The sequence below is a fragment of the Leucopleurus acutus genome (genome assembly GCF_964270905.1).
Source record: "Leucopleurus acutus genome assembly, chromosome: 17".
Classification (NCBI taxonomy): domain Eukaryota; kingdom Metazoa; phylum Chordata; class Mammalia; order Artiodactyla; family Delphinidae; genus Leucopleurus; species Leucopleurus acutus.
In genome coordinates this window covers 24,755,152-24,781,485 of record NC_139159.1, presented here as the reverse complement: position 1 = coordinate 24,781,485, position 26,334 = coordinate 24,755,152, and the positions used below count along the sequence as shown (strand labels likewise).

The window sequence follows — 26,334 nt, the reverse complement described above, 5'->3', positions numbered from 1 at the left end:
TGACCCTGATTCAAGAAAGGAAATATTTGTCCTTAAGGCTCTCATGAGTTATTTTAGGGTAAGGGTCCAATAAATATCTTGAGTTTCTGGAACATTGGGTAGATGTTCTGGATGCATGTGTTAAGGTAATAAGTGGTCAAAAGTTTCATTTTGTCTGAGACATGCATAAGTCACACTTCCTCGATGGCCTCCTGGCTGGCTCCATTTTAGAGAGCTCTCTTAGCAATACCAACTCCATTTTGATTTTCCTTTCACACATTTTACACAGCCATGATTGGTTAGACAAAAGATCCAGAGGTAGAGGGATAAGCCATTTTTTAAAAAATAAACTTTCATTCCAACCTTTAATAGAGATGATTCTACGATACATTTTTTTCCAGAACTAAAAACTCTGTCTGTAATTCCAACCTATGTTATGTCAAAACGTGAAATCTTGTTAGGTATCCTGAAGATTCCACCCATAAGGAACCTGCATTTTGTGTTTATAAATTTTTGTCGTTTTTAATCAAAGTCCACTGAATAATTAACTACTAATTAAGAAGGTCTTGGTAGGTGGAATCTGTATGTGTTTTTTTTGTTTTTGTTTTTAGTGAAAGGAGTTGCTATTTAAAAGAAGTCAGCTCCAGAGACTAAATAAAGTTAGCAAGATACCCAAGATTGCAGGGGAAGAAATCACCATGAAGGGCGCTCTTTATTATGCAAATACAAGGCACCTATCACTCATGTAGGTGATGACCAGAGCACTCTGTGGCTTGACAAAGGCCATCCTTCCCAGAACCCCTCCACGAATAGTCAGGTGTCTGGGGAGGTGTCAGGGGCATTGGATCTGGCCTGTCTTCCATTTTGAGGTTTAGCATAATTGGAACCTCTGTCATGGATGTAAGTCCGCTGGTAGGAAAGGATATCAAAGGCCCCCAAGAGGGAACTCCCCATTAGGGAAGTCTGGAACAGTGATCTGATCACCACGCCGGGGAGCAGATTTTGTCCTGGTATAGTGTGTGGCTAAGGCTGGAACCTGACCCCTCTGTAACCCCAAACCACCTTGGCACAGCAGACAGTCTTCGGGGTTGGGAACACCAGCTGCAGATGTGACTATAGCTTTAACAATTGCCCTTTTGGGAAGCCAAGATCAATGCACTAGGTACCAAGGTCTCTGCAGCCATCTGAATCACTCACAGCACTGGACAAAAATCTTTTGGATTGTGTGGGACCAGTTTGCAACACTGCCAAAACCAGATCGGAGCACTAGACCTCCCTGTGTACTAGAGGATTCTTCATTTTACTTTCAGTCAGGCATTTGAAAGCAGAACAACCTCCTTGGACTGAAAAATCCCTGAGTTACTTGAGGACAATTGTAAAGTAGCAGCTGAGGCTCCTAGAAAAAGATTGTACTTCTTGCTCACTAGAGGTAGGAAGCTTGAAATGGTTTTAATTTGAAGGAATGAGATATTCTATCTACTCTTCGATTACACCGATTTTAGCAGCTTTGTTTATTTAAACGAGACTTAAAGAGGACTCAAATGACATTTCTGCAAATGCCTGGAAAATTTTATTTGGTTAAAAACCAACACTTGTCACCACAGAGTTGGCAAGATTTTTATTTTAAGATGATTGACAATGAAGAACCAAAAAGCTAATTTCTAAAGTTTTTTTTTTAATTTTTTTTAATCAAGAAGACAAAAGCATCATTTGCTAGACAAATTGAGGTGTTCAAATCAGATACTTAGAAGGAGACAAAGTTCTGGCTTTTTGTCAGGTTTGGTCCCAGACTTCATGTCATTCATTTTTGAGAACTCTCATTTGCAACACATTGGTGACAATATCCTGTCTTTTTTTTTTTTTTTTTGGTACGCGGGCCTCTCACTGTTGCGGCCTCTTCAGTTGCGGAGCACAGGCTCCGGACGCGCAGGCTCAGCGGCCATGGCTCACGGGCCCAGCCGCTCCGCGGCATGTGGGATCTTCCCAGACCGGGGCACGCACCCGCGTCCCCTGCATCGGCAGGCGGACTCTCAACCACTGCGCCACCAGGGAAGCCCGAAGCGGAACTGTTTTAAGGACCATAGACTAGTCCTTGTATTTCACGTGATGCAAGCTTATCATACTATGTATTCCCTGAATATGGACTTTGGAATCAGTGTGTTCTACTCCTTGCTCTTGCTGTGTGACTTGAGGATAAATAACTTCCCCTGAGCCTCAGTTTCCTCGTCCATATGATGAAGCTGATCATATCTTCTCATGGAACTGTTGCAACCTTTAAGTAAAATAATGCATATGAAAACAAAAGTGCCTGAAGCATGGTAAGTCCTCACTACATGGTTACCAAATGAATTATTGAGAATAGGGGCAGTTGGTTCTGGCCAATAAATGTCTGTCTGTCTACCTATCATAGGTTTACTATAGTGTATATTGTTGAGGAGGAAGAAAACTTCCTCTAGGAAACCTAAGTTCTTCTGGCTAGTCTAAGAATTAAATTGACATGAGACAGATTTAACAGGAGAAAATCAAATTTAATTTTATACATATGAGAATCCCCCACACATAAAGGGGCCAGAGACCCCACGTGCATGACAGGGTCAGAGGCAGAAAAGTAAAATGAGGACTACATGCCATCCTGAGCTAAGGAAATGAGATGGGGGCCTGGGGCTTCCAAGGACAGGAGGATGATAAGAAGAAAAGCAGATGTTTGGTAATTAGATATTTGCCCTACCATATAGATGGGGCCCTTTAGATAAAGCATATTTCCAGTAATAACTCTTTTCTGAGAAAAATTTCCAGTTTAAATTCTTCTAGGTAGTTAAGGGAGGGAGAGTATTTTCTCTTGCACTCACCAGGTCTCAGTTGCCTTTAGCTCAAAATAATCCTCATGCAAAAATGGAACATTTGGGGGACGCTCCGTTATGAACCCCTACAATATGTATATAGTGTAGGTTTACCCAGCATAGTTTTAACAAATAAAAGTTGCAAAGCTAGAGTCGTATCTCCAGTTTGTGTTTTGCCAAAAGGGTAGTATGGAATAAAAGACTGGGACAAAGAAAGGGAAACAGGAAAATTGGAAGGAATGGAAGACATAAGGGATGGGCAAAATAGAGGAAAGGAATTTTTTTTTAATTACAGAAGAATGTACAGGCAGGAGAAAGAAAGTCAGAAGAACCACAGACAAAAAAGAAGAGGTCAGATCTGGAAGGACCAGGCAGAGGGGGACGGGTCAGGAAGCGATCACCAGCGCAGCTTGGGTCTGGGGGTGGGGCAGGGAGTTGGGGGTTGGAGGGCTATGTTCCTTTGTGGGGCGGGGCCAGAAGAAGCCGAACCCCGTGGGCGGGGCTGCAGGGGCGGGACTTCCTGTCGGAGGCTTTACCAGCCTGACCCTCCTCTCTCTCCGGAAGAGGCCAGTGTTGGATGTGGCTGGTATCCTAGCGAGCCTCAAGCCCTTCACCCCGAGGTGAGACCTTCCTTCCTGCGATCCCGCACCAGCCCTTGGGCGGGGTCGTCGGGCGCTGCGGGCGCGGGCGGCTCTCCGGAGTGGTTTGGAGTGGGTGGGCTCGGTCAGCGGTGCGGGGTGGCGCCCAGCGACAGAGGCCGCAGTTGGGGCGCCTTCACCCCTGCTGTTTTGTCTTGAGCCACGGCCGAGTGACACCAGGAACGGTCCCTGCGTGTGTAGCGGTTTCGCCCCCGGGATCTCGCTGAACCTTTGCGGCAGCTTGTGTAGAATAATTCCCTCTTTTTCACTTTACCGATTCCAAAGAAGCTCAGAGAGACCTGGCATACGTCCAGGGGCGTGTAGTCCCGGTGTAAGCCCCTGATCCCGTGCTGTCCGCAGTCCCGCTGCTGGGGACAGGTGGCAGGAAGGTGGCATGGCTCCCACCGCAGGGAAGGTAGGAACCAGGACAGAAAAAGTTGAAAATGTTTCATGTGTTTGTCTTTGAGAAAGTGAAGGTGAACAAAATGTGTTCCTTTTTGAGATATACTCAAAACTGGTTGGAAAGATAAGGCATGCACGCAAATGACCGAAATGTAAGGAAAACATTCCTGAGTGCCCTAAGAGTGATGTACAAAGTTTTATGGGGTCTTCCAGGCTTGGGTGTCCTCTGAGCTTCTCATAGCATGTTCCCTCCTAAGGAATGTCATTCAGACTCAGGACTCAGTTGTTGCCTACTCAGGTGACTTGCATATTTAAATCTGCAGGCCATACCTCTCCTCTGAGGTCAGGATGCATACAGTCCGCTGCCTAATTGACATCTTCTTTTGGTTTCACAAAGGTTCCTCATCCTCTACTCATTAAACTTTTGTTCTCCCGACCTCCTACCCAGATCCCAAATTTGACTCTTCTATTGCTCCGTGTTTCAGTAAATGTCACCATTATCCATTCAGTTGCCAAAGTGAGATATCTGGGCATCATTAAACTCTTCCTCTCCCTCATACTCCATATCCAGTCTATTGCTAAGTGCCCTCAGCTTTACCTCCCAAAGCAAATATCCCCACTGTCTACTCTTCCCTCCACCCTCTAATCCATTCTGTTCAGCAGCCACAATGTAGTGATTCCTCATGGCTCTCAAATCAAAATCTTACCTCTAAGGCCTCGCTGGGGATGAGCCCTACTATCCCCTGGCCTCACCCCTCCCCCATTTCTCTTGATCTGTGAGCTGTCACACTTAGGCCTTTCAGTTGCTCTTCACATACCAGGAGTCCTGCAGTTGAGTTAGTTAATACCTATTCTCTTGTCCGTCAAATCTTGGTTGAACCATGTTCTTAGGGAAACCGTATCTGGTACCTAAGACCAGGTCAGAGTTCCCCTGTTACATGCTTCTCATTGCACTTCTGCGTAGCCTTTATTGCATTTGTGATGTTGCATGTGGTCTGTGATTTTTTTTTTGATTAATACCTGACTACCCACTAGAGAGTAAGTGTGAACTCTGCCTGTTTTTCCTCACTGTGATGCATTGCACAGCATATAATAGATATTCAGCACATAGCTCTTGAATGGTTAAACAGATTATGATTTCTGGGTGGAGAATCCCTAGAAGAAAGGGTAGCTTTTGAAGTGAGCCTGGAAAAATTGGTAGGAGATATCAGTGCTGTTAGTACAGGGAGATATGAATGGCTTAAGCAAAGTTTCTGGCTAGAAAGCAGATTCATAGAACATCTAGTTCTGTTTAAGCCTAGAAGAAAGAAATGGGAGTAAGTAAGAATGAAAAAAAAAAGTTTGGAAACAATTCTTGAAGTGCTCTAAGCAGTTACTCCTATAACTCAAAAAGTGGCTTCCTTTTAAAATTATTTAAATGCTCATATCAAGAAGAAGAAGCAACTAGCAGAAACAGCTCAAAGTATCTGTCCTTTGTCCTCCCTTCCCTTCCTCTCCCTCTCTTCCCCTCCCCATTCCTATACTGTGAGCACCATGATTGGGATTTCCGACCAGTCTTCAAGGTGAAACTCTGTGTAAGTTATTCTCAAATATAAAGATGACAAAATTAGGGCTTCCCTGGTGGCGCAGTGGTTGAGAGTCTGCCTGCCAATGCAGGGGACACGGGTTCGTGCCCCGGTCCGGGAAGATCCCACATCCCACATGCCGTGGAGCGGCTGGGCCCGTGAGCCATGGCCACTGAGCCTGTGCATCTGGAGCCTGTGCTCCGCAACGGAAGAGGCCACAACAGTGAGAGGCCCATGTACCACACACACACAAAAAAAGATGACAAAATTAGGGTTGTTTTATAAATGATCCACATTTTTCTGAGTCTGACAGCTTGAAAAGCTTCACTGTCCTGGGTACAGGTTTGAGAGTGTGGTCAAGCCAGTGGTGAGTTAGTTTAGTCTTCTCTGCAGAAGTCAGTGGAAAGCTGGACAGTTAGAAGACAAAAATGTGTTGTTGTTTTTCCTCTCTGAAACTTGGGGAAATTCCTTTTTTACTTTATTGTTATTTTTTTAGTCCTGGAATTTTCTTTCCTCAGAATGTTATGATAGAAAGAGCAGTGGACTTTAAATTCAGAATTGAGTTCGAATTCTGACTGGGTCATCTGTCTAATAAAGCAAATTATTTATAATCACTGAGCTTTAAGTTCTTCATCTTTACAACCTCATTAAAAATAAATTTGCATGTATAAAGTACTGAACTACCTGACATTCAATTAGTACATGTGCCTTCTACCCCTTCCCTTCAAAGCTTCTTTAATTTCTATCTGTGGCTAGTGGAATGCACGGACGCCAAAACTGCAGATACTGAAAACTGTCTGTGTTCCCTGTGTTCTTTCTCTAATTTTCACTTTATTCTTAACCCAAACATGCACCTGTCTTTTAAGATATTTCTTGTGTCCTTTCTTCTCCATTCCCTAGACCAGTGCTGTTTTTAAAAATGTTGTATGGTATGGGCACTTTGGGAGACACTTTTATAGAATAAAATTTTATAGAATAAAATAATTTTATAGAATAAAATAAAATTTTATAGAATAAAATTTTTTGTTATGAAAATGTTTCTACAATAGAAGTGAAGTAATTTAGATAAAAAGTGTTTCTTAATGGACCTGTGAGTGAATACTGAAAAAAACTGAACTCTAGAATCAGGGAGAGGGTGAATCCTGAATAAAAGTATTTTGCAAATTGAACTGTTTTTGTGACCTAACTATTCTATGATTAAGATTTTTAGAGATTTGTAACTGCTGTATCTTTGTACGTGTTAAATCTGTTCCGAAGATGGCTGATCCTTGGCAGGAATGCATGGATTATGCAGTAACCCTAGCAAGACAAGCTGGAGAGGTATGGACTGAAATCTTTTCAGCCATGATGTGTTGGATGTGGACAGCGTGTGGTTGCCTTGTTAAACAAAACATATACTTTGATTAATCTGTATTTGTTTTCATTTTATTGAACTTTAGTGAGTGATAGTTTAATTTTATGTCATTAAACTTTTTGTGATGACAGTTGTGAATCTAAAATAGGATGTAAGATTCTGTGATTTTATACCTAGAAGGTCATAACCCCTAAGGATTTATTTTATTTATACTGTGGTAAGAAATATTTAAGGATATCATTTAAGACAGATTGAATGTTTCAAACCATTTCTGTATTTCATCTTTTAGTTTGATTTAAAATGACTTATGCTTTTCCTATTTGCTTACCAAAAAATCTTTTTAGATGGCTCGTGAAGCCCTAAAAAACGAAATGAATATTATGATCAAAAGTTCTCCAGTTGATTTGGTAACTGCTACTGACCAAAAAGTTGAAAAAATGCTTATCTCTTCCATAAAGGAAAAGTATCCATCTCACAGGTATTTCTTATTTCAATTTCTTGTGATAAAAATGAAATCTAGGTTGGAGTCAATAGTACTAGACAGAAATTTTGATTTTAGACTCAGTAATTGACTATACTTAATTTAAGCTGAACGGGAATTTATTTGGAGGGTGTTGGGCAGCTCAGGAGCCCTGAGAGCAGGGCTCAGGTGGGAACCAGGGAGGAAGGCAGAGCTGGTTAGGATTGGGTTAGGGTTAGGGTTAGGGTTAGGGCTAGGGTTAGGGCTAGGGCTAGGGTTAGGGTTAGGGTTAGGAGCCATTGCTTCAGATGCTGCTGGTAGCCTCACTCCTGACCCTGCTCACTTTGGATATCTTTACCCCATTAGCTCAAGATTACAAATCCTGGGCAAGAACATCTGCTAGCTGAACTGAGATTGTTTGCCTAAGCTCACACTTCCAGGGAGCAGTGAACAGGGGCTATTTGGATTCCTTTATAGTAAGAGGAGTGTTTGGATGCTGGGAAGTTGACAAGTGGCTGGCATAGACAAGATTTAAAAGTTCAGTTTTATTCTCTATATTGCAAACTTTTTAGGTGCTAAAGTCATGGTAGCTTTAAGGAGTTTGAGAGAAAATACTAAAATCAGGGCTTTCTTTATAGGCACAGAAATATAACCAAAATATTGTCATCATTTTAAGGGTTTAACATTGTCATTCTCTACTTCTTCGTGATCATGCCATTGGCCATTCCTGGTATTTTAGTCACTGAGGAGAAAAAAAATGTTTAAAGCTAAATATATGTCTTCTCAATGAAAAGGTTTATAGCCAAGAGAAAAAGAGATAAAAGAAAATTATGGTAATGATTATTAGTACTGTTCAGTATTGAATAAAGGACATAAATAAAAAAGAAAGTAGCAACAGAAAGAAGAAATACAGTGAACTCAGACACCATTTACAGAATTCACCTGAGATTTACTGTGTAGCGTGTTTTAGGAAAGCATGTAGACACAGTAATTTTGGTGGGTGATTTGCTTTCTCATTGACTTATTTAATGTTCTGTATATTATCTATTGCTGTATAGCAAGTTACCCTAAAAAACTTAGCAGCTCTAGACAGCAAACATTTATTATCTTAGAGTTTTCTAGGGTCAGGAATGTGGTAGTAGCTGGGCTGTGTTGTTCTTGCCAGGGTCGCGTAACGTTATAGTCAAACTGTGGGTCACCTCAGGCTCAACTGGGGCTGAAGGGGCCATTCACTTATGTGATTGTTGGTGACTTCAGTTCCTCATGGGTTGTCTGCGGCAGCTCCACTCAGTTCCTTACCATCTGGGCCTCTCCACAGAGCAGCTGATAACATGGTGGCCGGCTTCCCCCAGAGCAACAGAGGGAAGGGGAGGGAGGAAGAAATAGAGTGAATAAGATGGAAACCTCAGTGCCATTTTGTGAACGAGTCTTCCAAGTTGCACGTTGTCACTTCCACTTTGTTCTATTGGTTAGAAACGAGTCACTAAGTCCAAATTCACACTCAAGGCAAAGGGTGTTAGGCTCTACCTCTTGAAGAGAGGAGTATGAGAGAATCTGTGGACTTACTTTTAAAACCTCCACATTTCCTTAGTAAGTTCTCATCTGCAACAAATTCCCTTTTCAGCATGTGTGCCTTCACTTATCCTGGCATTACATTTGAGAATTTCAGATTCTGTTATTTTTCACATGACTTTGTTCTGGGGGAAGTAAAACTTTCTCACTTTCATCAGTCTGCAGGAAAAACAATAGAAAAGTGTAGTGTATGGACTTTTGTTATGTTTTATAGTAGACCCTGGGTAGCTTAAGGTTTGAAAATTGTTGAAAGCAATGTAAAGATTCAGAGTTTGTCATTTTTGTTTTTAGTTTCATTGGTGAGGAATCTGTGGCAGCTGGGGAAAAAAGTATTTTAACTGACAGCCCTACGTGGATCATTGACCCTATTGATGGAACAACTAACTTTGTACATGGGTATGTTTTAAAAATTTTAATATTGTAATTACTGTTACTGTATTAACTGAATGGACTGTTGGATATTTTGTTCACGAACATATATACTTTAGAGAACTGTGTAAATTGTAGAGTAGTTTGTAAGTGTATTATGCATAATTTTCATCAGCTATGGAAGAGGTGATGAAGTATTAATGTTGTAGACTTGTCTTGTGCAGGGAAGTGCCCTGTTTACTATTCTTTTTCTCACTGTTGAAACCACATAAAAATGTATGCAAGCAACATTGCTCCTTTGAGATCAATTAAGGAAATAACTAACTCAATACTGGAGTGTTGTCTATATAGAATGGGTTCAATCCAGGAGAAAAAAACTGTTAAAAAGAGCATGGGTTTTAGGATGTGTGAATTGTGACCTTGAGCAAGTTGCTTAATCTTTCTAGGCCTCAGTTTTTTTTTTCATTCTATAAAATGGGCACATTAATGGTACCTGCCTCATAGAATTGCTTGTTGATGGGACTCAATGAGTTGTACATTTATATAAGAACTTACTCTAGTGCCTGGCACAAAGTAAGTATATAACTCAGGATATTTAGAAGAAAGCCTGATAGAATTGCCAGTGAGAGTTCAAATGAGTAGCCTAGTTTGGTGGGATGACACATAGTTGTTATATTTGAAGTTACCATGTAGCTAGCTGTATGTATCTTTACTAATAGAATTGTTAAAGCCATAAAGCTAAGATGTAGAATCGTTTTGTGATGGAATGTTAATGTGGAAAGATGCTCATAATATTATATAACATAGAGAAGATTATAATATATAGTATGATCCCATTTTTGTTAAAATTAAAACTATATTAATGGAATTCTACATTTAAATTGTATGAAATGGCATACAGTGCCAAGTGGCCTTCCCACTTCTGACCCCAGCTTCTCAGGACCCATCTCTGGAGGTGACCATTGTTATCAGCTTCTTGTGAATCCTTTCAGAGATGTCTCATGCCTGTAGAAGCATCCTGTATGTATGCATCTGTATATTCTACCCTCCCCATCCCCTACGATTTACACAAAGGGTTGCATACTGTACACACAGTTCTGGGGGAGGAGGGATAAGACTGTTCATGTGAAAAAAATTGTAAGCAGTTTTATTATGAAAACACATGTTTGTTGAAAATAAGTTCTATTTTGATAAATTTATGTGTGTGTGTTTTTTTTTTTAAAGATTTCCTTTTGTAGCTGTTTCAATTGGCTTTGTTGTTAATAAAAAGGTATGTTGTTTAAATTTATGGTTGGTAAAATGCCTTGCTCTTATTTTCTGAGAAAAGAGTAAATGTGTCTCCATAATAAATTTAGGTTTGTCTCTATTCAATTTATGTAGCTGCATTATTTTGAAATAAACTCCAGAACTGTTAAACTTGTCATGATACTTTTTCCAGTGAAGAAAATGTAATGTTTTCTGAGAAGATTTTATAAGGAAAAAATACACACAAATAACTGAAATATGATTCAGTATTTAATCAACATTATATATATGATAGAGTCAGATAAGATAGGCGTTGATGTAGGGTCTGAAATGCTTAATGGAAGAGGTGTGCTTTGAGCTAGGAATGCTTTAGTAGGCATTATGAAGGGAAACATCAGGAAGTGGAAGGGGCTAAGCATGGTTAGAAAATGCAGACTATGTTCAGGAACCTGAACACTTGCTGTATCTAAAGCCCAGTAGAGTACAATCTCTACCTGTTGCATTTCCGTGCTGTTTGGGTATTTGATTGATCAAAACACGAATGATGTTTACTAACATCTTACATAACTGTCTTCAAGGGGCTTGCGATATATTTGATCAGCATGTACACAAGAGAGTTAAGAAATCTCTGAAAATAAAAACACAGATTAGTGCAAATGAAATCTTAGGCACAGGATTGTGTTAATCACTGAGAACATTCAAAGGGAGATAGGTGAGCATTTCTCATTTAATCAGCCCTGGGCTGTTGAACTCCCAGTTCAGTGCAAAAGTTACACGTGTGAACAGATAAAGGTAATATGTGGTGGAACTGTGAAAAAAAAAAAAATAACTATGAGAACATGAAGAGGGTGTAACCAATTCTGCCAGGAGTTGTTTGGGGAAATCTTCATACTAAATGTAATGGGTCTTAGAATTTGGTCATGTGAGTTGGGTCATAGCAAATTAGGGGTTTGCCAGATAAAGAAGAAAAGGAAAGCATTTTAATCAGAAAGAACAGTTTGGAGAAGAGCATGATGTGTGTGGGGAACGGTGAGATGTTCATTGTGGGCAAACCTCTGGAAATGGCAGGAGCAGAACCAATGAGGTGAGTTAGTTGTGGTCTTGCCGTGAGGCATCGTGGCCTGTCCATGTCAGAACATTTAGATTTTGTTTTTAGGTGGTAGGAAACCAGTAGAGGTTTTTAAGTGCAGAGTGACAGATCATTCCAGCAATGTAGAGGTCACACCAGAGGGGCAGGTGATTCTGAACTCAGATGGAGGTGGGGAGAATGGCTGAGGAAATGCCCAAAATCAGGAAGTGTTTTCAAGATAAAATTGGAAGGAAGTGACTAATGGGGAAGGAATGAGGCGTGAGTGATCAGGTAGTGAGTGAGTTTGACCTCCTCAATTGAGGTTTCTGCAAGCCTAGGTTCTGAAGCACAGCTACTGACCTGTTAAGATGGGGTTGGTGGGAGCCACAGTTAGAGAGGTAATTGAATTTGTGGACTGGAAAGAACAAACCTGTAAGAATCGAGAGAGCTAAAAGGGAAATGGAAGAAGAGGAAGAATGAAAAACTCTGGGGAACACAACTTTTAGGGGTTAGGCAGAGAAGAAGGTCATAAGAAACTGTGACACCAAGACAGATCAGTGAGTGTAGTAGGAGGTCTAGGAGAATACTGCCAGGAACACGGAGTATGGGATTAACTGGTGATGGTCAGCAGTCTCCAAATCTTCAGAAGATGCATTTGGTCAGCAAGAGTGCATTGATGATCTCTTTGCAAGGAGTTTCAGGAGATGCGTGATCAGGGAAGAAGCCAAATTGTAGTGTAGTAAGAGAATGGGAGATGCAAAGTCTAGACCACTCTTTGGCAGTGAAGAGAAAAGGAGAAGGTAATGTTTTGAAGGTTTTGTGAGGGAGGAAGAAATTTGGCGAGAAGTCCCGGAATGAAAGTCCAAGAGAGGAGGGATCAGTTGATGGAGCAGTTTTTCAGAGAAGTTTAACAGGAAGAAGGATTCACCCTAGAAAACAGGAGCAACCTGTCTTCACCTGAGGCAGGAAGGAGAGAGGTCAAGGTGGGTGCCCTTAAATTTAGAAATGGATGAGACAGGAGTCAAGTGTTTAGGTCTGATGACTTCTTTCCTCTGACTAAGCTGGGAATTAGCATTTTAAATACCCATGGTTTAGCCATTTGAAAACATTATTAGTATACCAGATTTTCTTGTTACTTTCTTAGAAAAAGTATGGATGACATGAGAAAGAATACTCAGGTTTGGTAAAGGAAACTTGTTTTCCTTCTGCAGATGGAATTTGGAATTGTATACAGTTGCATGGAGGATAAGATGTATACTGGCCGGAAAGGAAAAGGTGCCTTTTGTAATGGTCAAAAACTACAGGTTTCACGCCAAGAAGGTTGGTTTATCCTCTAATTTTTGGTGTGATTGATATTATGTATTCGTATGCTACTGTTTTTGAATGTTAACCTGTAGAGCTCTCCAAGTGTTAACTGATTCATAAATTGTGTCTGTTTTCTCTGTACTTTTTAATTGTGACCACAATTTTGGATGTAGTAGTGGAAGCAGGGGAAGCAAGTGCGATGGAGCAGAAGACACTTGAGGCTTGCGTTTTGTCAGGGGCTGGGGAGGAAGATGAGTAAGAATGACTCTCTGCCCTCATGGCCTTCATGTTTTATTGCTTCAGCCACTGCATCTCAAATTCTTTGTAGAATTCCTTTGTTCTGATGCCATTGGGCCCAGTTATTAGTAAATTGAGGGGGAAAAGGCACTTCAAGTTGGGAATCATTAAAAATGAGGCATAAAACTATTATATATAGGATGCATAAACAACAAAGTTCTACTGTATAGCACAGGGAACTATATTCAGTATCCTGTGATAAGCCATAATGGAAAAAAATATGAAAAAGAATACATATATATGTATAACTGAATCACTGCTGTATAGCAGAAACTAACCCAACATTCAGTTATACATATATATATTCTTTTTCATATTCTTTTCCATTATGCTTTATCACAAGATATTGAATATAGTTCCCTGTGCTGTACAGTAAGCCTTGTTGTTTATGCATTCTGTATATAATAGTTTGCATCTGCTAGTCCCAAACTCCCAATCCTTCCATCCCCCTTGGCAACCACAAGTCTGTTCTCTATATCTGAGTCTGTTTCTGTTTTGTAGATATGTTCATTTGCGTGATATTTTAGATTCCACATATAAGTGATATCATGTGGTATCTTTCTCTTTCTATTTACTTCGTTTAGTATCATAATCTCTAGGTCCATCCATGTAGCTGCAAATGGCATTATTTCATTCTTTTTTATGGCTGAGTAATATTCCATTGTATGTATATACCACATCTTCTTTATCCATTAATCTGTTGATGGACATTTAGGTTGTTTCTGCATCTTGGCTATTGTAAATAGTGCTGCCATGAACATAGGGATGCATGTATCTTTTCAAATTATAGTTTTATCTGGATATATGCCCAGGAGTGGGATTGCTGGATCATACAGCAACTCCATTTTTAGTTTTTTGAGGAACCTCCATACTGTTTTCCATAATGGCTGCACCACTTTACATTCCTGCCAACAGTGCTACCATTTAATTTTAATTTTTGTCTTTTTCAAATCTATATATAAATTATTTAATTTCTAGATTCCACTTTTTTTTTTTTTAGCCGTACGCGGGTCTCTCACTGTTGTGGCCTCTCCCGTTGCGGAGCACAGGCTCCAGATGCGCAGGCTCAGCGGCCATGGCTCACGGGCCTAGCCGCTCCGTGGCATGTGGGATCTTCCCGGACCGGGGCACGAACCCGTGTCCCCTGCATTGGCAGGCGAACTCTCAACCACTGCGCCACCAGGGAAGCCCCCTAGATTCCACTTTAAAAAAAATATGTAAGACGTTTGCTCGTTTCCCACTAAATGTGTCATGCATGCAGGCAGATTGGTTATATTCTGTACTTTTGGGGGGGGGGTGTAAGGAGCTAGACTCTTTTTGATGATTATAAAAATGATGATAAAATAACTAAAAGAGATAATAAATTGATAAGTATTTAAATATTTAAAGCCTTAGAAAGAAACAAATATGATACAACTAGAAAGAGGAATAAAAATGTCCAATTTGTTCTGAGTTACAAGTGTCAAATTTTTTATCAGAATTCTTATTAATGAACTCTAATGATTATTTAAAACATTTTCTTTTAGATGTTACCAAATCACTCTTGGTGACAGAGTTGGGCTCTTCCAGAACACCAGAGACTGTGAGAATTATTCTTTCTAATATGGAAAGGCTTCTTTGCCTTCCCATCCATGGGTAAGCTCTTTTCACTTTTTCCCAAAATTTGAACATTGTATGTTAACATTATAGATAATTTGACATTCTAAGGAATGAATTTTTCTTTAGAAATGAAATTTTTAATTAATAGACATGGGATCAGTACCGTAATTCTAATTTTATAATGTAATTTTTAAAACTTTTATTTGAAAATAATTTCAAATTTAACAAAATTTTCGGAAATAAAAAACTACAAGAAACAGGAGTATACACTTTATCCAGATTCACCTATTGTTAACATTGTACCCCGTTTGCTTTATCATTTTATCATTCCTTCTTTTCTCTGTGTCTGTCTGTCTGTCTGTCTCTCTCTCTCTCTCTGTGTATGTGTGTGTGTGTGTTTGTGTATACTCCTTTCTTTCCCTGGACTATTTCATGTTAAATTATTTAGATCATGGCTCTTTACCCCTAAATACTTCAGTTTGTTATTTCCTAAGAATAAGGATACTCTCTTCCATAACCACAGTACAATTATTGACTTCATGAATTTGCTCTTTATCTAGTCTACCATCCATACATATATAGCTTTGTCAGTTGATCTAATAATGTCTTTTATAGCATTTTTCTTCCTCCAGTGCAAGATTCAGTCTAGTGTCAGTATTATGTTTAGTTGCCATGTCTCTTTGGCCACCTTTAATCCAGAACATTTCCACAGCCTAAGTAATTACCCAGTTCCTCTAAGTTTTCAAGTTATTTGCATGGAGGTATACAAGGTAGAATCTTATAGTTTATTTCTGGCCTCTCTGTATCAGTAGTTATTTCCCCCTTATCATTTCTTATTTTGTATATTTGTGCTTTCTTCTTCTTTTTAAAAAGTCTTGATTAAGTTACTTGGTGGTTTGTCTATTTTATGTTTTTTCAAAGAACCAGTATTTTGCTTATTAATCTGGTCTACTGTTTTTCTCCTCTGCTTTATTATTTTCATCATTGTGCTTTCTTTTTGTTCATTTTGTTGTTTCCTTTATTTTTCCTTTTTAAGTAGAGAATTTATTTTTATGCTTTGATTTTTATTGATGTAAGTATTTAGGCTATGAATTTTTATCTGATTATTGCTTTAAATGTATCCCATAGATTCTGATGTGTTTTCATTTCAATTAATTTTCACAAAATTTGTTACTTCTGTTTGTATTTCCCTTTTCACCCAAGAGTTGTGTTCTTAAATTTCCACGAGGAAATGACTTTTTTTGCTTTTTTAATTTCATTTTTAATTTGTAGTTTTATTACATTGTAATAAATATATATTATGGAACTTTATGTTTTCTTTGTGCCCTGTATATGATCAATTTTTGTGGAACTTCCATATGCACTGAAACAAAAGTACATTCTGTATTGTACTTTGATGTTTGAACTTGAAATCTGCTTTGACATCAGAATTGTGCCTGGTAAATCTTTGTCCACTCTTATTTTTAGTCCTTTTGAATCACTGAGTTTTAAGTGCATCTCTTGAATACAGCATAGAGTGAAGTTTTGCTTTATAATCAATTTGAAAATCTTTTTTCTTTCCATAAAAAAGGTAGGCTTACTCATTTATTGATATGACCGTTTTGTTTGGTCTCAATTCTGTTGTATTATCTTACATTGTAATTACTTTGTATATTATGTTATAGTTACTGTATTTATTTGGTGTATCCCCTCTGCTTTTTTTCTTTTTAGAAATAGAAATTTGTGAAAGGTTCAATTTTATTCTCGTGGGTTTCTTTTATATTAAAACTCTTTATAATGCTCTTAATATTCTCTTTTCTGACTTGACCATTTACTCTCTGTAAAGGCTCCAGAACGTTTTGGCTTCCGCCTGTTACCTATATGACATTCAGTGATTTTACTCTACTTTCCCCTTTTTCTCTCCCTTTTCATCCAGTTTTTTAAGTTGCATTCTTTCTACTTTGTCAGACGTATTATTATTACATATTCTTTCACCCACGGTCCCATCCTGTGGTCTTAGTTTTTGACTTTATAAAATGCTCACAGTCCTTCCATGAAGTTTTCCTGGTGTCAAAAGTTCATAACTAACAGAATTAAAACCAGCGAATCACTGAAGTATAATTAGTAAAAGTTTATTGTGCACACACCAAAAAGACAGTTTGCAAACCAGGAACACCCTGACCAAAACATGAAATGAGGCTCAGGCATATATTGTTATAAAGCAGCTTATAAAGTGAGAAAGCAGTGACTATTTATTCTTCACAGTGATTGGCTATAATAGAATTTTTTTAAATGATAGGGAATTGATTAGTGGTTACCTCATATCAGCCTTGAGAAACAACTTAAGTTTTGCTTGTCATTTCCAGAAGCATAAGCAAGAAATGACCCAGGTTGAGTTAGTTTTGCAAAATATGCTAAATTAAGCTTTGTTTGCATGACTAAACTGGTTTTGTCTGCTCAGGGAATTTTCAAGGCTGGTCTCTGTTTGTTTTTGATTTAACACCAGTCACCTTTAGATTAGATGAAGCTCATCTCTTAGTAGATTCCTTGAGAAGGGCACATGTACACAGTATTCCATGAGATCTGGCACATTCCAAACTGTTTTTCTATGGTCTTGAAACGTGAAAGACAGCTTGGCTGGATAGAACATCTTTAGTGAAAGAAAGTACATTTCTTTTTTTTCTTTTATTTTTAGAAATTTATTATTTTTTTATTTACTTACGTTTTGCTTCGTGGGTTTTCTCTAGTTGCGGTGAGTGGGGGCTACTCTTCATTGCGGTGTGTGAGCTTCTCACTGTGGTGGCTTCTCTTGTTGCAGAGCACGGGCTCTAGGTGCACGGGCTTCAGTAGTTGTGGCACGTGAGCTCTAGAGCGCAGGCTCAGTAGTTGTGGTGCACGGGCTTAGTTGCTCCAAGGCATGTGGATCTTCCCGGACCACGAATCGAACCCATGTCCCCTGCATTGGCAGACGGATGCTTAACCACTGCGCCACCAGGGAAGTCCTGAAGTACATTTCTTAAAAATGCTATTACAGGGCTTCCCTGGTGGCGCAGTGGTTAAGAATCTGCCTGCCAATGCAGGGGACACGGGTTTGAGCCCTGATCCAGGAAGATCCCACATGCCGTGGAGCAACTAAGCCCGTGTGCCACAACTACTGAAGCCCGCGTGCTTGGAGCCCCTGCTCCGCAACAAAAGAAGCCACCGCAATGAGAAGCCTGCGCACCACAATGAAGAGTAGCCCCACTCGCTGCAACTAGAGGAAGCCCATGCGTGGCAATGAAGACCCAACACAGCCAAAACTAAAATAAGTAAATAAATAAAAAACCCAAATTAAAAAAAAAAAGCTATTATACTGTTGCCTTGCTTTGTATGTTATGAGAAATCTGATGCCAATTTAATCTTCTTGGCTTTTAAATTATTTCATTTTTTACTTGGAGGCTCTGAGAAAAATTTTTTTCTTTTAATCTTCCATGGCTGACACTTTTATAACGGTATATCTTGGAATTGCTCATTCTGGGATGTTTTCTCCCTATGACAGGTAGATTCATATCTTTTTTTTTTTTTTTTTTTCTGGAAAGTTTTCTTGAGTTTTAGTTTTAAGTATTAGTTCACTTCTGCTGTTTTCATTTTCTTCTTCAGAGACACCAGCAGGAACATTAAATCTTCTTTGTTTCTTCCCTTGCAGCCACTTTCTCTCCGACCCATTTTACTTCTTTCTTTTATCGCTTTTCCTCACTGCCCTTTATTAAGTTTTCATTTGCATCTGTTCCCTTTAGGGGACCTTGCGATTCAGTCTTCTTTTCTGATAGAATTTTGTCTTTTTTGTCCCACTTCTTTTCTGAGTTCAGTCATCTCTTGTTTTATTTTTTCCTTGTTTTATTTTGTTTTGTTCATTTCTGTGCTTAATTTTTTGCAGAGACACTTGATGAGTCAAAAAAACCCCAGACACTTTTATTAGCAATGTCTGATGTTTCACAGTAGATTTGTGTGGATGTGTCTGCTTTTTCTATCTCTGTTCACTTTGCGATCTGGGTTCCTGGTTTCAGAGCTCCTTATCCTGTCAGTTCTACCCTTCTGTATAGGTTCTGTTATGAATTTCTGCTAAGTGGTGGTGGGAGGTGAGGATTGGCATGTCTTGTTTCTCTTTCATTTCTCAGGATCTTTAATTTTTTCACTCTTAGCTCCTGCTTTTCCTTCACTTTGTCCCAAGAGATACCACCTCCTTTTATTTTAAATTGAAGTATAATTATATATTAATTATAAATGACATTTATGAGGCAAAGTAAATCATTATGGGTCAATTTCCTTTGTGTAATTTTTGGGGATTTGTTTAATGAAATGCACTGTATTTGTTTACTTTAATGATGTTTTCTGGTATCATGCTTTAGGGAATAATTTCTTCATAAATATAGCTACTATTTTTTGAGGCTCTTTTATATGCTAGGCCCTCTGCTAGGTGCTTTACGTCTGTTGTTTCTAATCATTGCAGCCATAGCCAAGGTAAGTTGGTATTTCCATTTTGATGACAAGAAAGCTAAAATTTGAAGAAGAAACTTTTTGAAAATTATAGTTTTTAAGCAACTGAGTAGGGGAGCAAACTCAAATCTGTGTGATTCTGAAGATAGTCTTTTTTACTCTATACCATCCTAGCTGTATAGGAGGATCAGACAAACATAGAATTCAGGACACATGTGCAAAATCTAGACCACAGCCTCAATTATTTGGTAATTAATAATATTTAGTAACATTTGTCCATAAAAGAATATGCTTTCTGATCAAAAGACCTCTTGACTGAGAGCCATTGATACACATCAAAAGTAGACAGAAGCATACCCTATATGCTGTGCTGGAAGAACTGCCTATATAGCATTGTTCTTCCAGCCTAGGGTTCTATGTTTGAATAGAATACCAAGAGATAATTTCTGAGCGATCTTGGTATTTTCTTTCTATGACATGAGATGTGAACTATCACATACCCTTGAGAAGAGGAGGAAAATACACCATTATTTATAAACTAAAAAAAGCCACTAAAGTTAATTTGGGTTTATATATTTGGAAAGCAGTCAAACACCTATGGAAGTTTATTGAGGTTGCTAGTTCTTTCTTAAATTTGATATATAGTAAGAATATAGGCAGTAAAATATATTTGAAATCAAGGCATCATGTAATTCTGATCCTTTTTTAAAAAGAAAAATTGCTTTGGCATGAAGGATGTACTCAGGTGCAGTACTTTTTTTATTTTTAAGAAACTAAACAAATACCACATTAGTCATCAATTTCCCATTATTTCTTTTTTTTATCTTAATTTTATTAGGGTATAGTTAATTTACAGTGTTTTGTTAGTTCAGGTGTACAGCAAAGTGATTCAGTTATACATATACATATATTCATCCACTTTTAGATTCTTTTTTCATATAGGTTATCCCAGAATATTGAGTAGAGTTTCCTGTGCTGTACAGTAGGTCCTTGTTGGTTATCTGTCTTACATATAGTAGTGTGTGTATGTTCATCCCAGTGTTTGTATGTTCATCCCAAGCTCCTGATTTATCCCTCCCCACTGTGTCTCCCCTTTGGTAACCATGGCTTGTTTTCTATATCTGTAAGTCTGTTTCTGTTTTGTAAGTTCATTTGTTTCATTTTTAAAAATTAGATTCCACATATCATATGATATCACTCATATGTGGAATCCCCTTATTTCTTTAAAAATAAATAGTGAAGGAACTCAGTGAACAGACCTGACTGCCTTATTTTCAGAGGTTTAAACAGAAGCTTGAGTAAAACCCATTTGAAAGTAGTAACTTACAGACATGATGACCTCTTTTTCTTAAACATTTCAGTGTGTATATTTTTGATAAAAGGGACATTCTTTAACATAACCACAATTACTAAAATCAGGAAATTAAGTTTGATACATTATCTAATATAGTGACTTAATTCATATTTTGAAAGAATTCTAATCCAAGATCCAATCCAGGATCATACACTGCATTTAGGTGCCATTTCTCATCAATTTCTTTTAATCTGGAGCAGTTGCTTAGTCTATCTTTTATGACCTTGACATTTTTGAAAAACATAGGGTAATTACTTTATAGTATGCCTTTTGATTTGAATTTGTTGGGTTTCCTCATGATTAGATTTGGGTTATGCATTTGGGGCAGGAATGCTACAGAAGTACTGTTATTTCCTTCTCAGTGCATTATATCAGGAGGCACATGGTACCTTTTTGTCCCATTATTGAATATTAACTTTGATCACTTGGTAATGATCTTGCTATCTTTCCCATTGTAATTATTGTGTATCTTATAGGGAGATACTTTGATATGTAAATATCATTCATCCACTCATTTTAGCATTTATTTTTTATTTATTTATTTATTTATTTATTTATTTTGCGGTACGCGGGCCTCACACTGCTGTGGCCTCTACCGTTGCGGAGCACAGGCTCCGGACGCACAGGCTCAGCGGCCATGGCTCACGGGCCCAGCCGCTCCGCGGCATGTGGGATTTTCCCAGACCGGGGCACGAACCCTCATCCCCCGCATCGGAAGGCAGACTCCCAACCATTGCGCTACCAGGGAAGCCCTAGCGTTTATTGATGATTCTTTCCTGAATCAGTTATTATTATAATGGCTAATAAAGTAATGTCTGTACTTACCTTAACTTGATATATTTCCAAGGAAAAGCTACTGTGAGAAGGCAAACCTGAAATAATCTTTCCAGGCAGGCCTAGATCTAAGCAGAGCCCACCAGTGCTGTTATCTCTTTGGTCACGCGTACTGATGCCCATGCAGTTGGGGATGACCGGGAGTACATTTTCACCCTTCTATAAACTACTTGTATTGTGGGGCTATTGTCCCTGGGTTTAGACCACAATGAATATACATGCATACCATGATAGTAGAATTATAGCATTTTCTTCAGTTTTTTTCCCCAAAATATCCTTGTTTTAAAGTTTATATTACAAATGATTGCTTCATAAGGATTAGTTTTGTCATTTATATAGTGCATCATGACTGTTGCATCAGTCAACACTTAAAAGAAACTGAAGTTAAGGAGGAATGCCTTATTTGAAATAATTTATTTTTCTATCTTATTTTTAAAATGTTATTTGTTAGGATCCGAGGTGTTGGAACAGCAGCTCTTAATATGTGCCTTGTGGCAGCTGGAGTTGCAGATGCATATTATGAAATGGGAATTCACTGCTGGGATGTAGCAGGTGCTGGTATTATTGTGACTGAAGCTGGTGGAGTACTCTTGGATGTAACAGGTAAAATTATGGGACAGTAAAGCATTTTTCTTTCCATATCTGTTGGACCTTCCTCTATATATGGCTTTTTTCCTTTAATGTTTGTTACATGTTATACCTCAGCTCTTAAGGCAAAAAAAGCCAGTAATTTTCTACACAATCAAAATAACAAACATTGCGAGATAGAGGCAAGGCTAAGAAGCTAATGGTAGCATGGGATTAATAATGATAAATGGCTTAGCCTCTTCAAATATGAGTATCAGGAACTCTTGAGAGGCTATAGAAAAAGTCAAGAAGGTCACTGAATCTGAGAATTGTACCAAGAGTTCTCTGAATGGTGACCATGGTGGTGGTTGAACATGGACTTCCTCCACCATCACTTTCTGCCTTGAGCCTAGAGGGGCTATGTATTTCCTCTGCGCTGGTGGTGAGATTTTTAAGAGTGAACCTGGGTTAAAATAATTCATCAGTGGCCTGGGAGAAAGGCAGCAAAGTATTAAGGAAATGGGAAGGAGAGTGGTGTGAAAATGCATTGGAGTCGGATTTTCTGTCCATAGATTCCCAAACATTAAAGAGGTAATAAGAGTAATAAAAAGAAGAAATAGAACACACAAAAGGTGAAATAGAGAAAAGATGACATTTTCCAGACTAGTGTGATTGAGATACCAGTTCCCTCCACAACTGGTATTTACTAAAAGAAGGTGCTTAGAAACTCATTTATGTATTATCAAAGCTTAAACATTATGGTTATGTGACAGCATAGATCTTTTTAAAGATAGCCGAAAGTATTAAAATGTTATGATTGACCATAGTACATATTGCTATGCAAGTTTTATAGGAATTACTTTTGTACAGGATATAACCATGTTCCATATTTGATTTTAGGTGGACCATTTGATTTGATGTCACGAAGAATAATTGCTTCAAACAATAAGACATTAGGAGAAAGGATAGCCAAAGAAATTCAGATAATACCTCTTCAAAGAGATGATGAAGATTAATTCTAACAGCTTCACACATTCAATCACAGTTGCATCTCTCCAGGTTTGCTGATGGTGTTACAAAATTCAGGACATCTGTTTCACTTGAATAATATGATAGGTTTAAATTGTCGTCGATGTCCAGATTAAAAATTGCAACTTGTTCTGTATTTTACTAAGAGTAGGTATGCAAGAATGGCTGAAATGTTTGTTTCATTGTTCTAAAAATTTTTGCGTGTTAAGAATGTACTTTGGAAAAAATATGCAGGCAGTTGATGAGACAGGTATCACATCAGCTGAAATAGTCAATTAGCAATTTAGAGTTTCTAAGTATTTATGAGCCTCTGAAATCTTGACTTAACTATTTATGTGTGTATGCATTCTTAATTAGAAAGTTAACTTTTTGGAAAATTTTTTTTCTTTAGTTCCAAAAGCCATACTTAACTAAATTTGTAAGAAGTATATAATGAGTACTTCCTAGACCAAGGTTTCTTTCTTTGCAGAGAACCATGTTTTATTAATCAGTGTAGCACCAAACATGGTACCTGTTAAATAGTAGGCAATCCAAAAATAAGCATTGAAAGAATTAATATTTTAAAGGTAGCAATTCCTAGTTGCTACATAAAGTAATGAGCTCATCATTCTGTAATTTTACTTCAGGTTTGGAAGTAGAAATTATCTAGTCATCCTTTTTATATTTCACATTACCATTCCTTTTAACATTTCACATTACCATGCCATTTCAATTAACTGTACCTATACGTCCTGATATATTTCAGTTACTGTACCTCCTGATATCATTTGTTTTTGTGGGCATTTCTACAGTTTATATGTTTTTCAAAACACTGCATTGCAGTATTTGTTTGGATTTCTTTAAAGTCCATATATAAAAGAGAAGAAACAGTTTCAGAAAAGCACTTTCATCAGGTATCTGATGTAACTAGATACTATATGACACTTTACTAAACTCAAAATTCATGTTTTCAAGATGATCTGGCTGAGCACAGGAACCTGGCAGATATACTGCATTGTTAATATTGAACTATTTCTTTCTTCCCAATCTCCTTATTTACCTTTGTTGATTCTATTCAGCCTTAAAATATTCCTTAATAGTCTTTGGCTTCTCAAACTCCAAAAGAAAATTGTTCTGGTTCATAGATACTTTTAAAAGAATAACTTATTGCTTAGCCTTGTCCTTTGACACATGAACAGTATTAAGTTTTGTTATAGGCTCATGTGAGCCTTATATTTGATGAAAAGAGAAGTGCTTCTATAAAGTTTTCAAGACAGGATTGTTTTTTTTTTTTAATTGTCGTGCACATCTAATACATTAAATATCTATGAACCTAAGATTTGAGTATTATAATTACTGTATTTGTACTGTTGGCCAAATGCATCTCATACTGTATTATTCTAAGACAGGTTGTTTTGCAATTAAATATATTGTGATTAAGAATATGATCATGAATAAAATTTTAACTAAAAAGTATATATATGTTATAGTCAGGGTTTATAGTCTTCCCAAGTGTACACACACACACACACACACACACACACACACACATAAAATATACACACTTGAACACCCCTCCTTTTTAAAATAAAAAATGAGCTCATTCTATCATGTACTTATGTGTGAAGTGTTCTTTGGATTCAATATGAATTACTAGCTATTCCTAGAAATGATTTACAATGTCTGGGTCAGTAGTTTGCCTGTGATATATATCATTTTGACTCAGTTGTCCTTCATTTCAAGATCTAATCTAGAGCCTAAGATACAATGTTTAAAGAAAGAAAAAATAATCATTTCAAATTGTTTCTATTTGCTTCAAGTTCATAACCCCCTATCTTTACCCTGCCTCATTTGGAAAAATTAATTATTTTGTTATCCAATTAATACATACACATAGTTCAAAATTTCAAATAATATACAGAGCTCAGAAGGAAAAGCAACATTTTCCTATCCCATTCCACCTCACCCCTAAGTTGATCTCCCCAAACTCTTTAAGTAGTTTCTTTTGGTATTTACCTCCATCTTAAAAAAAAAAAAAAAAAGATAAACATATTCTGTTACATCTTTATTTATTGACTTTATTAATTATCTATTAACTTGCTATTATGGAAGATGAGGATTTTGTACTCTTAACTCCATGAATTACTTTTAGCTCCTCCTTTCTATTCTTCCAGTATAGTGATATCTATTGTTTGTTTTTGTTGTTAAATTTAAATTTATATTCAGTGTTTAACTTAGGACTTTTATTCACTGCTAACTAGTAGTGTGTTATGATGACATTTTCTTTCCTGTGCAACTTTTTGTTCTTTCTGAAGTTGACAGATTTTCCACAGGACTGTAAGTGTTTTTTGTTTTCCATTGTTCAACCATAATCAGGTATTCTCTTCTATTAGTACTATTTTCTTTTCCTCTTGAAGATAGATCTTTTGGGACCCTTTTCCTTTTCTTCTAGTCTGATTGGTTCCTGGCTAGATATGCTGCATGGCAGTCCTTCTTGGGCTTCCCTTTGCTTCTAGAAGATAGCAGAGGAGAATATCTTCCTGACCTTTGTAGACAAAGAACTGATAAATACGACACAAAAAGCATTATGCATAAAGGAAATAATTGATTAATTGGGCTACATTAATATTAGGAACTTCTTCCATCAAAACACACCAGACAGTCAGAGGACGACCCACAGAGTGTAATACATACACCTGACAAAGTATATCCAGCGTATATAAATAACTCCTACATATCAAGTTCCAACAAACCCCGAATGATACCAAGGATTGATAAGGATGTAAAGCACCTGGCCACCTCTATCAGTCCAAAGGTTCTGCCCTTTTTGAAGTGGCCAGTGATGTCCTAATTTAAAGAAGCCAGATCTTTTATGCTATTAATTTACTTGACCTCTCTGTAGTTTTTCATCTCACCCGTTCTCTGTGTTTTTAAAATTACATTTGTCAATTCTCCTCTATCCACTTCTTGTCAGTCTTATTTGCTGACTCTTCTTCCTCTGGTGGAGATACTGTGCTATTAGAGAGCCGTTCTTGGTCCCCGCTTCTATCGAGTCACTCAGGAAACTCATTCATGTCCCTGACTTCAGCTATCACAACCATTCTGCTGAGTCCCAAATCCAGATCTTAACTTAGTGCCCGCATTGCCCTTGTGAGTTCTTACCCTTCATCTCCGTCTCCTTGCTGGACGGCCCCTTCTGAATGCCCTCTACTTTTATCAGCCCAACATGTCTCTAACCAAACTAATTAATTTTCTGCTCATAATTTTCTGCTACTGTCCTATATACATTCCCTCCCTACCCCATCCTCTCAAATAAGAATCTGTTATATTTGATGTGTCCTTTCCACTAGTCTTCCATTCCAATTTGTCAAAACCAAGTTTTTCATAATATTCCCCTCTCCCCACCCCCCACCCCCCAATAT

The 26,334-nt window shown here is 37.9% G+C and overlaps 1 protein-coding gene across 3 annotated transcripts in view; it reads left to right on the top strand.

Annotated features, from left to right (window-relative positions):
* The window catches only part of IMPA1 (inositol monophosphatase 1), a 30,224-nt gene extending 5,703 nt beyond the window's left edge, over positions 1-24,521 (top strand). The window contains exons 1-9 of one of the 3 annotated variants that reach the window (XM_082859034.1): positions 3,404-3,439; positions 6,627-6,744; positions 7,123-7,256; positions 9,102-9,206; positions 10,404-10,449; positions 12,705-12,813; positions 14,622-14,730; positions 21,789-21,940; positions 22,805-24,521. In XM_082859034.1, the coding sequence (XP_082715160.1) occupies positions 6,682-6,744; positions 7,123-7,256; positions 9,102-9,206; positions 10,404-10,449; positions 12,705-12,813; positions 14,622-14,730; positions 21,789-21,940; positions 22,805-22,920 (834 nt within the window). In that variant the 5' untranslated portion in view covers positions 3,404-3,439; positions 6,627-6,681 and the 3' untranslated portion in view covers positions 22,921-24,521. Of the gene's footprint in view, positions 1-3,403; positions 3,440-6,626; positions 6,745-7,122; positions 7,257-9,101; positions 9,207-10,403; positions 10,450-12,704; positions 12,814-14,621; positions 14,731-21,788; positions 21,941-22,804 lie in introns of those variants that run through there. The other 2 variants (XM_082859032.1, XM_082859033.1) reach the window with 2 other exon arrangements.
* The last annotated feature ends 1,813 nt before the right edge of the window (positions 24,522-26,334 follow it).